Genomic DNA, 13087 nt, shown 5'->3' on the forward strand with positions numbered 1-13087 from the left:
GGTAACAAGGTGCTGGGGGTACCCTGGGATAAGACAGGGAGTCACTGTTGGGTTAACGCCAGGCTTTGTTTCCTGCATTAGGTGCCAGAGGTTCTGGGACACAGAAGAAGATGGCAGAGCACCCACCGGGTGAGTCCCTATAACTCTGTACATTGTCACCCCAATGAGGCACCACATGGCTCCCCATGGGTTTTGGCTCAACCCACCAATCACTAGGGGGCAGTTAGCAGTATGCTGGACCTGACAGGGAACTGTAGTTTATCTTTCACTCACACTATCTCTCACTCACACTATCTCTCACTCACACTATCTCTCACTCACACTATCTCACTCACTCATACTCACACTCACACTATCTCACTCACTCACACTATCTCACACTCACACTATCTCACATTCATAGTTATAGTAGTTACATAGTTACATAGGGTTGAAAAAAGACCAGTGTCCATCAAGTTCAACCCATCCAAGTAAACCCAGCACCCCTAACCCACACCTACCAATCTATACACTCACATACATAAACTATATATACACCCACTAGTACTAACTGTAGGTATTAGTATCACAATAGCCTTGGGTATTCTGCTTGTTCAAAAACTCATCCAGGCCCCTCTTATAGGCATTAACAGAATCTGCCATTACCCCATCACTAGGGGCATTCCCCAACCCCCTCACTGCCCTCACCGTGAGGAACCCCCTACCCAACATCCCCCGGCAGGGCATTCCCCAACCCCCTCACTGCCCTCACCGTGAGGAACCACCTACGCTGCTTCAAATGGAAACTCCTTTCCTCTAATCTATAGGGGGACCTCTGGTGCGCTGATTGTTTTTATGGGAAAAAAGAACATCCCCCAACTGCCTATAATCCCCTCTAATGTACTTGTACAGAGTAATCATGTCCCCTCGCAAGCGCCTCTTTTCCAGAGAAAACAACCCCAACCTCGACAGTCTCACCTCATAGTTTAACCCTTCCATCCCCTTAACCAGTTTAGTTGCAGTCTCTGCACTCTCTCCAGCTCATTAATATCCTTCTTAAGGACTGGAGCCCAAAACTGCACTGCATACTCACTGTTACTGCCCCCCATACTCACTGTTACTGCCCCCCATACTCACTGTTACTGCCCCCCATACTCACTGTAACTGCCCCCCCCCATACTTACTGTTACTGCCCCCCATACTCACTGTTACTGCCCCCCCATACTCACTGTTACTGCCCCCCATACTCACTGTTACTGCCCCCCCCATACTCACTGTAACTGCCCCCCCCATACTCACTGTTACTGCCCCCCCCATACTCACTGTTACTGCCCCCCCCATACTCACTGTTACTGCCCCCCCATACTCACTGTTACTGCCCCCCCCATACTCACTGTTACTGCCCCCCCCATACTCACTGTTACTGCCCCCCATACTCACTGTTACTGCCCCCCCCCATACTCACTGTTACTGCCCCCCATACTCACTGTTACTGCCCCCCATACTCACTGTTACTGCCCCCCCATACTCACTGTTACTGCCCCCCATACTCACTGTTACTGCCCCCCCATACTCACTGTTACTGCCCCCCCATACTCACTGTTACTGCCCCCCCATACTCACTGTTACTGCCCCCCCCATACTCACTGTTACTGCCCCCCCCCATACTCACTGTTACTGCCCCCCATTACTCACTGTTACTGCCCCCCATACTCACTGTTACTGCCCCCCCATACTCACTGTTACTGCCCCCCATACTCACTGTTACTGCCCCCCCCATACTCACTGTTACTGCCCCCCATACTCACTGTTACTGCCCCCCCCCATACTCACTGTTACTGCCCCCCATACTCACTGTTACTGCCCCCCCCCATACTCACTGTTACTGCCCCCCCCCATACTCACTGTTACTGCCCCCCATACTCACTGTTACTGCCCCCCCATACTCACTGTTACTGCCCCCCATACTCACTGTTACTGCCCCCTCCATACTCACTGTTACTGCCCCCCCATACTCACTGTTACTGCCCCCCATACTCACTGTTACTGCCCCCCCCATACTCACTGTAACTGCCCCCATACTCACTGTTACTGCCCCCCCCATACTCACTGTTACTGCCCCCCATACTCACTGTTACTGCCCCCCATACTCACTGTTACTGCCCCCCATACTCACTGTTACTGCCCCCCATACTCAAGGTGAGGCCTTACCAGGGACCTATAAAGGGGCAAAATGATGTTCTCATCCCTTGAGTCAATGCCCTTTTTTATACAAGACAGCACTTTATTTGCTGTAGTAGCCACAGAATGACACTGCCTGGCGTTAGACAACTTGTTATCAACAAAAACCCCTAGATCCTTCCCCATTAAGGATCCCCCCAACTCACTCCCATTCAGTAGATAGTTTGTGTTTATATTATTTCTACCAAAGGGCAGAACTTTGCACTTATCAACATTGAACCTCATTTCCCAGTTTGCTGCCCAGTTTTCCAATTTTGTCAAATCGCTCTGCAAAGCGGCACATCCTGCATGGAACTTATAGTTTTGCACAATTTAGTGTCATCAGCAAAAATAGAAACAGTACTGTCTATGCCCACCTCCAGGGCATTAATAAACAAGTTAAAAAGCAAAGGCCCAAGGACTGACCCCTGCGGTACCCACTAACCACACTGGCCCAATTAGAAAATGTTCCATTTCACCCCACTCTTTGTAATCTATCCTTCAGCCAGTTCTCTATCCAATTACAAATATTATGTTCTAGGCCAATATTCCTTAATTTGATCATTAACCTTCTGTGAGGTACTGTATCAAACGCTTTAGCAAAGTCCAAGTAGATCCCATCAACTGCCATTCCAGCATCAAGGTTCCTGCTCACCTCCTCATAAAAGGCAACTAAATTAGTCTGGCAAGATCTGTTACGCATAAAACCATGCTGGCACAAACTAATAGTATTGTGAACTGCAATGTATTCAAGTACCCTATCCCTTATTACCCCTTCCAGAAGCTTTCCTACTACTGATGTCAGACTAACAGGCCTATAGTTTTCAGGCTGAGAACGAGATCCCTTTTTAAATAACGGCACCACATTAGCAATCCGCCAGTCTCTCGGCACCATGCCAGACCCCAATGAATCCTGGGAAATTAAGTGAAGAGGTTTGGCAATCACAGCGCTCAGCTCATTTAATACCCTGGGATGAATCCCATCCGGCCCTGGACCTTTGTTTCCCTTTACATGTTCAAGTCTCTATTGAATTTCCTCCCGAGTGACCCATGCGCCAGTAGCTAAATTACTAGAACTGGGCATATTACAAGGGAAGCCTTCATTATCTGGCTCCTCAGATGTATAGACAGATGGAAAATAAGAGTTCAAAATTTCAGCTTTTTCCCCGTTTTCATCAACCAACGTACCCCCCCGTGATAATAAAGTTCCCACCCCTTCTTGCTTCATTTTTTTACTATTCACATAATTAAAAAATAATTTAGGATTCTTTTTACTCCTAGCTGCAATATCCCTTTCCATTTCTATTTTAGCTGCCTGATAGCTTTTTTGCTGCTTTATTTGCCCCCCTGTACCTGATGAAAGCCCCCGCTGCCCCAGCTAACTTGAATGCCCTAAAAGCACGTTTTTTCTTACCAACCTCGACACTAACTCTTTTATTCAGCCATAAGGGTTTTGCTTTGCGATGCCTCTCCTTGCTTACAAGGGGGATATACTGTTGTGTATACCTACAAAGCAATGTTATAAAGATGTTCCATTTTCCTTCTGTGCCTAACCCCATGAAAAGCCTTTCCCAGTTGACACATTGCAGAGATGCCCTTATACTGGCAAAGGCTGCACGTCTAAAATTGAGCGTTTTAGTTACCCCCTTATAGCGCTGTCTCTGCAGCATTATCTCAAAGGAGACCATGTTGGGATCACTGTTCCCCAAATGCCCCCCCACACAAATGTTAGAGATGAGTTCAGTATTATTAGAAATCACCAGGTCCAAAATAGAGTCATTCCTAGTGGGTTCTTGAACCGCCTGAAATAAAAAGTTGTCATTTAGCATATTTACAAACCTACTAGCTGTTTCTGACTTAGCCCCCCCATTACTCCAGTCAGTGCCGGATAACTATCTCACTCACTCATACTCACACTATCTCTCACTCACACTATCTCTCACTCACACTATCTCTCACTCACACTCACACTATCTCACACTCACACTATCTCACATTCACACTATCTCACTCACTCATACTCACACTATCTCTCACTCACACTATCTCTCACTCACATTCACACTTCTTATATTAATATTATATAAATGGGAATAATCTCTGAATGAATTGAGTCCATTAAACTCTCATTTACTCTTCTCCTTCAGCCTCAGAGGAAGATCCACTCAAGGTAAATGACTGACAGACATCTGCTTGTTGTGGGGTGCGGGGCTGCGGGAGATGGGGGGGGCGGCGGGAGATGGGGGGGCTGCGGGAGAGGGGGGGCTGCGGGAGAGGGGGGGCTGCGGGAGAGGGGGGGCTGCGGGAGATGGGGGGGCTGCGGGAGATGGGGGGGCTGCTGGGTTTGTCCCTAACCCATTGCGCTTGTCTCTTTACACGGGCCGGGCGGTTACAGGAGGTTCTGGCCCAGTGGGAGAACATTAACAGAATTCTGAAGCGTCACGGCTGCAGCCCTGTCAGTGTATCCAAAGCCCCGGACAAGGGCAGTCTCTCAGGTGAGGGGTAATTAACTCCCGGTAGGTTCCAGGGCAAAGTCCAGTTTCCAATCAGATTCCCAGCCCCCGTGTTAGTAACTTGTAAAGGGGGTGCGCGCAGCAAGATGTGCCCCCCCACATACCCTCAAGCTCCTCCCATTTCATACTCACAAAACTGCCTTTATTTCACATATGGCACAGATACAGCAATGGTTTGGGCCCTGAGGGGTTCTTCTCAAGCTCACAAAGTATATTCTATTATATGTATTCTTATATATCCATACAGAGCCCTGCCCTCTAGTGGTGATACAGTGTTAAAACAATAGGATACAAAATGAATCTAATAATAACAGTGTGCAACACTGCCCCCTAATGGCTATATATATATATAGTTCCCTCCTCTCCCAATCCAACTTGTCACATCTCAATAGAGTGAAACTGATTGGCGGCTTTGTGATTAGGAAATGGGAGGTGCTGCAACGTAATGAATAGGCCTGTGGGGCATCAGGGCAGAGAAGGGCATTTAGTGTTGCCATGCCAATGCTGGGGTGCGCTTGAAATGTACAATGGGGGGGGGGTACAGATTGGGAGTATGGCGCCACCACGTGGGAGTTACATATATGTGGGGACCACAGGAATATGAGGGGTTAAGGGGCAGACCACGCAGGCACCAAAGTAAATGTAGCACATTGCGCTGATATTCCCATGTTCCTCAGGGGCGGTTCTGTTGGACCATCAGGCTTCCCTGGCAGTGACCTCTGCACTCACATCCCTGGTACAGGACACAGAGAGACGGCAGAACCTGATCCACGGCCTCATCCAGTCCAATAACCAACTCAAGTAAGGGGGGGGCACCCTGCTAAATGTTCTACCTTATTGGGCTTATTAACCCTTTCTGAGTTGAATTTGAGTTTGTTTTTCTAAATGGAACAAACTCCCATATCGACCGCTCATTTACTAATAAGGAAAACTTGTTTAAATTAATACGAGGGCGCAGTGCTGAGCAAATGCCATTAGGGGGCAGTACACGGGGCAGTTAGCTGAGTCACTGGTGTTTGTGCCCCACACAGGGAGGATGCCCGCCAGCAGCAGGGCCGGGCCGCCCGACAGGAGCAGAGGGCCACTGACCTACAGAACATATTGGACAGTGTCAAAGCCAAAATCCGGGATCTGGAGGACGATTTTATCTCTAAGACCCGACAGCAGCAGAACCAAGTGGCGGAGCTTCTAAAGGAGAAACAGGCGGCCAATGTAACGCAGAGCCCCCCCGTCTGTGCTTGTGTGCCCCTCTGTCCCACCCACCCACCTACCTACCTGTGCCCCACACCTCTGTCTGTGTGCCCTTCTGTCCCACCCACTTACCTACCTGTGCCCCCACCTGTGTCTGTGTGCCCTTCTCTCCCACCCACCTACCTACCTGTGCCCCCCACCTGTGTCTGCGTGCCCTTCTGTCCCACCCACCTACCTGTGCCCCCACCTGTGTCTGTGTGCCCCTCTGTCCCACCCACCTACCTGTGCCCCCCACCTGTGTCTGTGTGCCCCTCTGTCCCACCCACCTACCTACCTGTGCCCCTCTGTCCCACCCACTTACCTACCTGTGCCCCCCACCTGTATGCCCCTCTGTCCCACCCACTTACCTACCTGTGCCCCCCACCTGTATGCCCCTGTGTCCCACCCACTTACCTACCTGTGCCCCCCACCTGTATGCCCCTCTGTCCCACCCACTTACCTACCTGTGCCCCCCACCTGTATGCCCCTGTGTCCCACCCACTTATCTACCAGTGCTCCCTGCCTGTGTTTGTGTGCCATTCCTGCCAGGCCCTGCAATGGGCAGACCCCCTTCCCACAGTAAATGAGACCCCCGTGCCCTGTGCTAGGAGCAGTGCCAGAAGCAGCAGGAGAAGTTGGGGCAACTGGAGGAGAAGGTGGGGCAACTGAAGGAGCAGCTCTCCCGGGCACAGAGCGCAGAGGAGAGGAGAGGGGCCGCTCAGAGGAAAACCTTCCTGCAGCTCCTGAGCCGGCTCCCCCGCGACAATAATGGAACGGACCAGCAGTGAGTGGAAATCTAGTTTTGCCCTTCAGTAGATTTTGGATTTGCCCCCGGGGTGCCCTGCCCATAGCGCCGCCCTGCTTGTGGCTGGCAGTAACTGTATTGCGTTACTTTGCAGGATACTGGATATCATTGGTGGATATGAGGGTCAGGTGACCCAGCTGCAGAAAGAGCTCAGGTAAGTGATTCCTTCCTGTTACTGCTGATCATGTGGGTAACTGTATGGGGTACTTTCCTGCCCCCTTATTGTTACTCTGCACCCTACAGGGAGAGGGAGGGGCCTCTTCATTGTCAAACTGGGGCACCCTAGGGCCCGACCGCAGTATCTGGCACCCAAGGCTGTTACTATAAAACCACAAAGCATCATGGGAGGAGCCTTAGCTGCTTCCTGTCCTTCCCATTGGGCAGTGAGTGTGTACCCTGCAGCAGGGGGTTCCCAGCCTTGGGATTGGCTGATCCGGTGGCACCGGGAGTTACGTGTCCGTTTCTATATAAAGGAAATACAAGATGGCCGATGTGGAGGTGTCAGTCAGGGACAGGAAGTACTCCCAGGAACCCCTAAATCTGGATACAACTCCCAATTACAGAGCTTTGCTGAAGGTCAGTGCGGGGGGGTCCCTGGGTGGGGGAGGCACGGGATTGGCTATTATTGGCCCCTAATCTTTCTATGGGTACAAGGGTTTGGGGGGGGGGAGACTCCCTAAACCAATCAGTAACCATCTCATTCCCTGCAGTCGTATCAGGAACAAATGAGAGACGCCAAAGAGAAGAGAGAGCAGCTCCTGCGAGACATCTGCAACTTGCAGCGAGAGCTAGAGGCCAGGTCAGCCTGAGAGGGGATTGTGGGAAATGAGGGATCATGTGACAGGCAGTTTGTGGGTTCATTTCTCATAAATCTCATGTCATTCTCCTGCCCCTCCCCCTTCGGTCCTTACAGACCCGCCCCCCGGGAACTGAAACTCTACAAACAGCAGGTCCGGAAACTGGAAAAACTGCTCCGACAGAACAACATCAGGTGCGTCCCACCCCCTGCCCCAGTGAGCTTACACTCTAAGTGCCTTATCCCATTCCCATCAGTCCCTGCCCCAGTGAGCTTACACTCTAAGGTCCCTATCCCATTCCCATCAGTCCCTTCCCCAGTGAGCTTACAATCTAAGGTCCCTATCCCATTCCCATCAGCCCCTGCCCCAGTGAGCTTACAATCTAAGGTCCCTATCCCATTCCCATCAGTCCCTGCCCCAGTGAGCTTACAATCTAAGGTCCCTATCCCATTCCCATCAGCCCCTGCCCCAGTGAGCTTACACTCTAAGGTCCCTATCCCATTCCCATCAACCCCTGCCCCAGTGAGCTTACAATCTAAGGTCCCTATCCCATTCCCATCAGTCCCCTGCCCCAGTGAGCTTACAATCTAAGGTCCCTATCTCATTCCCATCAGCCCCTGCCCCAGTGAGCTTACACTCCCCTATCCCATTCCCATCAGCCCCTGCCCCAGTGAGCTTACAATCTAAGGTCCCTATCCCATTCCCATCAACCCCTGCCCCAGTGAGCTTACAATCTAAGGTCCCTATCCCATTCCCATCAGTCCCTGCCCCAGTGAGCTTACAATCTAAGGTCCCTATCCCATTCCCATCAGTCCCTGCCCCAGTGAGCTTACAATCTAAGGTCCCTATCTCATTCCCATCAGCCCCTGCCCCAGTGAGCTTACAATCTAAGGTCCCTATCCCATTCCCATCAGTCCCTGCCCCAGTGAGCTTACAATCTAAGGTCCCTATCTCATTCCCATCAGCCCCTGCCCCAGTGAGCTTACACTCTAAGGTCCCTATCCCATTCCCATCAACCCCTGCCCCAGTGAGCTTACAATCTAAGGTCCCTATCCCATTCCCATCAGTCCCTGCCCCAGTGAGCTTACAATCTAAGGTCCCTATCCCATTCCCATCAGTCCCTGCCCCAGTGAGCTTACAATCTAAGGTCCCTATCTCATTCCCATCAGCCCCTGCCCCAGTGAGCTTACAATCTAAGGTCCCTATCCCATTCCCATCAGTCCCTGCCCCAGTGAGCTTACAATCTAAGGTCCCTATCCCATTCCCATCAGTCCCTGCCCCAGTGAGCTTACAATCTAAGGCCCCTATCCCATTCCCATCAGTCCCTGCCCCAGTGAGCTTACAATCTAAGGTCCCTATCCCATTCCCATCAGTCCCTGCCCCAGTGAGCTTACAATCTAAGGTCCCTATCCCATTCCCATCAGTCCCTGCCCCAGTGAGCTTACAATCTAAGGTCCCTATCCCATTCCCATCAGTCCCTGCCCCAGTGAGCTTACAATCTAAGGCCCCTATCCCATTCCCATCAGTCCCTGCCCCAGTGAGCTTACACTCTAATGCCCCTATCACATTCCCATCAGTCCCTGCCCCAGTGAGCTTACACTCTAATGCCCCTATCACATTCCCATCAGTCCCTGCCCCAGTGAGCTTACACTCTAATGCCCCTATCACATTCCCATCAGCCCCTGCCCCAGTGAGCTTACACTCTAAGGCCCCTATCCCATTCCCATCAGTCCCTGCCCCAGTGAGCTTACAATCTAAGGTCCCTATCCCATTCCCATCAGTCCCTGCCCCAGTGAGCTTACACTCTAAGTGCCTTATCCCATTCCCATCAGTCCCTGCCCCAGTGAGCTTACACTCTAAGTGCCTTATCCCATTCCCATCAGCCCCTGCCCCAGTGAGCTTACAATCTAAGGTCCCTATCCCATTCCCATCAGTCCCTGCCCCAGTGAGCTTACAATCTAAGGTCCCTATCCCATTCCCATCAGCCCCTGCCCCAGTGAGCTTACAATCTAAGGGCCCTATCACATTCCCATCAGTGTGGGCTGGTTCCGTTGGGCCGGGGGTACCCAGTTGGGTCACTGTGTCTCTGTGCTACAGTTTCCGTGGGACGATGCGAGAGAAGAATGAGAGGAAGGCGCCGGCGCCGCCCAGTACCAGGGTAGAGGATGTGGATCAGCTCCCAACAGACGAGTGCCGGCGGTACCTACAGGTTTGGGCCCAGTTTGCACATCAGTAGAACTTTATATTTCCATCTCTCAAACAGTTAATTTAACCCTTTTCTCTCCATCAGGAAATCTGCAGGGAGCTCGGCGTCCGGGATCTCAGGGATCTTGTTCCTGTCTCTTCCGCTAAAGTGCGAGAGGCCGAAACGTGCGCCAAGTTACACAGGGTAAGCCCCGCCCCCTGGGGCTGGCACTAAGCAGAACCTCTGCCAATTGGCGGAGGAGGGGGGGGAGGTTGGGCTGCCCCCCAAATGGCACGAGTCACTGAGCCTCTCTCCCCTCCCCCCCAGATCCTGAGTGGGATCCGCTCGCTGCTCAGCAGCCCCCAGGCCCCCCAGCTCCTGTATAAGGGCAGTTCCCGAGGTCCCGGGAGTAGCGCCATCGATCCCAGGGAGGAGTCAGACTTTTTGCATCTGCTGCCAACCATAGAGATGTGGGCAGGGCAGCTGCTGTCCCTCAAGGTAAGGGGGCGTGTCCCCACAGAACCAATGGGGCGTTGAGTTGTGTAAATATCAGATCCATGTGATTATCTGCATTTGGGCAGGAACTGTACCGGTCTCTCCATAACCTCAGCGAGAAGGTATTGCCCCACCCCCTGCCCAGCCCGGTACCCGGGGGCCCCGCCAGCGTCCGAGTGGAGGATCTGCAGCTTCTACTGGATTCCATGATTGAGGATGTGGAGAGCCAAAAGCAGGTCAGTTGTTGGGAGACCCCCTTCCTATGCTGATGGTGAGATCCCCTTTCCCCCCCACCCCCAATGTATCACTCATTCCCCCTCTCTGGGTAGGGAACCCCATAACCTGACTGCCCTTACAGTAAGGAACCCCTTCCTATGCTGATGGCGAGATCCCCTTTCCTCCCCACCCCCAATGTATCACTCATTCCCCCTCTCTGGGTAGGGAATCCCATAACCTGACTGCCCTTACAGTAAGGAACCCCTTCCTATGCTGATGGTGAGATCCCCTTCCCTCCCCACCCCCAATGAATCACTCATTCCCCCTCTCTTGGTAGGGAACCCCATAACCTGACTGCCCTTACAGTAAGGAACCCCTTCCTATGCTGATGGTGAGATCCCCTTTCCCCCACCCCCAATGTATCACTCATTCCCCCTCTCTGGGTAGGGAACCCCATAACCTGACTGCCCTTACAGTAAGGAACCCCTTCCTATGCTGATGGTGAGATCCCCTTTCCTCCCCACCCCCAATGTATCACTCATTCCCCCTCTCTGGGTAGGGAACCCCATAACCTGACTGCCCTTACAGTAAGGAACCCCTTCCTATGCTGATGGTGAGATCCCCTTTCCTCCCCACCCCCAATGTATCACTCATTCCCCCTCTCTGGGTAGGGAACCCCATAACCTGACTGCCCTTACAGTAAGGAACCCCTTCCTATGCTGATGGTGAGATCCCCTTTCCTCCCCACCCCCAATGTATCACTCATTCCCCCTCTCTGGGTAGGGAATCCCATAAACTGACTGCCCTTACAGTAAGGAACCCCTTCCTATGCTGATGGTGAGATCCCCTTTCCTCCCCACCCCCAATGTATCACTCATTCCCCCTCTCTGGGTAGGGAATCCCATAAACTGACTGCCCTTACAGTAAGGAACCCCTTCCTATGCTGATGGTGAGATCTCCTTTCTACCTGTCTCTGCAGGCCCCGGGCAGTCTCTCCCCACACACTCTGTTGGCGTTGGTCTCGCACTTCCAGAAGCTGTTCGACGCGCCCTCGCTGAGCGGAGTGTACCCCCGTATGAATGAGGTGTACAGCAGACTGGGGGAGCTGAGCAACATGATGAAGAGCCTGTGCTGCCTCCTGGGGATCGGTAATGATCTGTATAACTGGGATCCTATTCGTTATTATTCACTGTGGAAAATCCTGTTTTCTCTTGACCCGAGACCCTAAATGGCAAAGGTGGGGTAGAGGCTTGTGGGCACCGCCATTCACCCCCTTGCCCATTGGCTGATCATTGACCAATGTGATTATCTCTGAAGTAGCACAGACTGATGATCCTTATTACAGCACACGGGGGGCACCGGGCATGGCTGACCTATCACCTTCCCTACAGATGGCGTTGCCTCCTCCAGCGCGGTGGTTAATGGCGTGTGGCGCCTGTGCCGAGACCACGAGGGCGGAGACAGCCGGAAGCTGCAGCAAATCCTCGGCACATTGGACATTGACAGGTGAGAGATCTCCCCGGGTTCTGCGAGTGGCGCCGCCCAATCACACACTGGCGCTGTGGGAGGGTCACTGTGCCACTACACTGGGTGGGCAGTCACAGGGAGACAGTGGAACGGTGCCCGCAGTGCCATGGGGGGGGGGGGGGTATATAACCAGACTGACACCCCAATATCTTCTCCCTTACAGTGTCATTAACAAGATCCAGGAGCACGAGGAATTCTTTCCAGCATTTGAAGGGTTAATAAAAGCCCTGCTGAACCTCCTGGGTAAGTCTGCTTAACCCCTACTTGTCCAGGGCTGCGCTGTAGGTTGGTGCTTTATAAATACATTCTAATTCCTACCGGGGCAAGTCTGGGTACATGTGGCGCCCCCAGGATATACCCTCCCTGGCTGGGGGTATGTGTGTGCAAGGCGTGCCCAGCGGGACCCTCCCAGGCTGGTGGGTATGTGTGTGCCCAGCGGGACCCTCCCAGGCTGGTGGGTATGTGTGTGCCAGGCGTGCCCAGAGGGACCCTCCCAGGCTGGTGGGTATGTGTGTGCCAGGCGTGCCCAGCGGGACCCTCTTCTCAGGCTGGGGGGGTGTGTGTGTGTGCCAGGCATGCCCAGCGGGACCCTCCCTGGCTGGGGGGCATGTGTGTGCCAGGCATGCCCAGCAGGACCCTCCCTGGCTGGGGGGTATGCCAGGCGTGCCCACATTACCCCCAGCACAGAGCAGCAACACAATAACTGCCCCAGAGGTGGGAAAGAGATTTGCCCCCACCCAATGGGATGGAAAAGGGTTTATCAGCTCCTGAGCTCAAGGGCCACACTGGCCCCTCGGATGTACAGTCAGTATTACTGGTAGCTGTACTTTTATTTCCCCCGCAAATATTTATTTCTCTGTTTATTACGTTTCAGAAATTGACCAATTGGATGAGATCCTGCCGGAGGTGCGCAGACTAAAGGCGCAAGTGGCACATTAGCGGTGGGGGGGGTGTTGTTTATACAGATGACTTTTTATTAATAAATATATTTATTAAGAATTGGCACAACTGTTTCTTGTAGCAGAACCTTCCGTCCTTGTGCAAATCCTCCGTGCGCCATTTGCACTTCGTGAGGGTAGGTCAGGGCCACAAAAAGCTGCCCCGGGGCAAGAGCCGAGGC

General features: G+C 52.6%; 1 protein-coding gene across 1 annotated transcript in view; it reads left to right on the forward strand.

Annotated features, from left to right (window-relative positions):
• cep70 (centrosomal protein 70kDa) overlaps positions 1 to 12966 on the forward strand; it is a 14241-nt gene extending 1275 nt beyond the window's left edge. Inside the window, 18 exon segments of the mRNA NM_001045622.1 lie at positions 82 to 129; positions 4347 to 4369; positions 4595 to 4694; positions 5390 to 5513; positions 5744 to 5924; positions 6551 to 6726; positions 6842 to 6901; positions 7221 to 7323; positions 7458 to 7546; positions 7661 to 7738; positions 9642 to 9753; positions 9835 to 9933; positions 10057 to 10227; positions 10311 to 10460; positions 11420 to 11588; positions 11832 to 11946; positions 12131 to 12210; positions 12842 to 12966. Coding sequence (NP_001039087.1) covers positions 111 to 129; positions 4347 to 4369; positions 4595 to 4694; positions 5390 to 5513; positions 5744 to 5924; positions 6551 to 6726; positions 6842 to 6901; positions 7221 to 7323; positions 7458 to 7546; positions 7661 to 7738; positions 9642 to 9753; positions 9835 to 9933; positions 10057 to 10227; positions 10311 to 10460; positions 11420 to 11588; positions 11832 to 11946; positions 12131 to 12210; positions 12842 to 12906 — 1914 coding nt within the window. The 5' untranslated portion in view covers positions 82 to 110 and the 3' untranslated portion in view covers positions 12907 to 12966.
• Positions 12967 to 13087: the final 121 nt, after the last annotated feature.

This window comes from Xenopus tropicalis, chromosome 9 (assembly GCF_000004195.4).
Source record: "Xenopus tropicalis strain Nigerian chromosome 9, UCB_Xtro_10.0, whole genome shotgun sequence".
In the NCBI taxonomy this organism is placed as follows: domain Eukaryota; kingdom Metazoa; phylum Chordata; class Amphibia; order Anura; family Pipidae; genus Xenopus; species Xenopus tropicalis.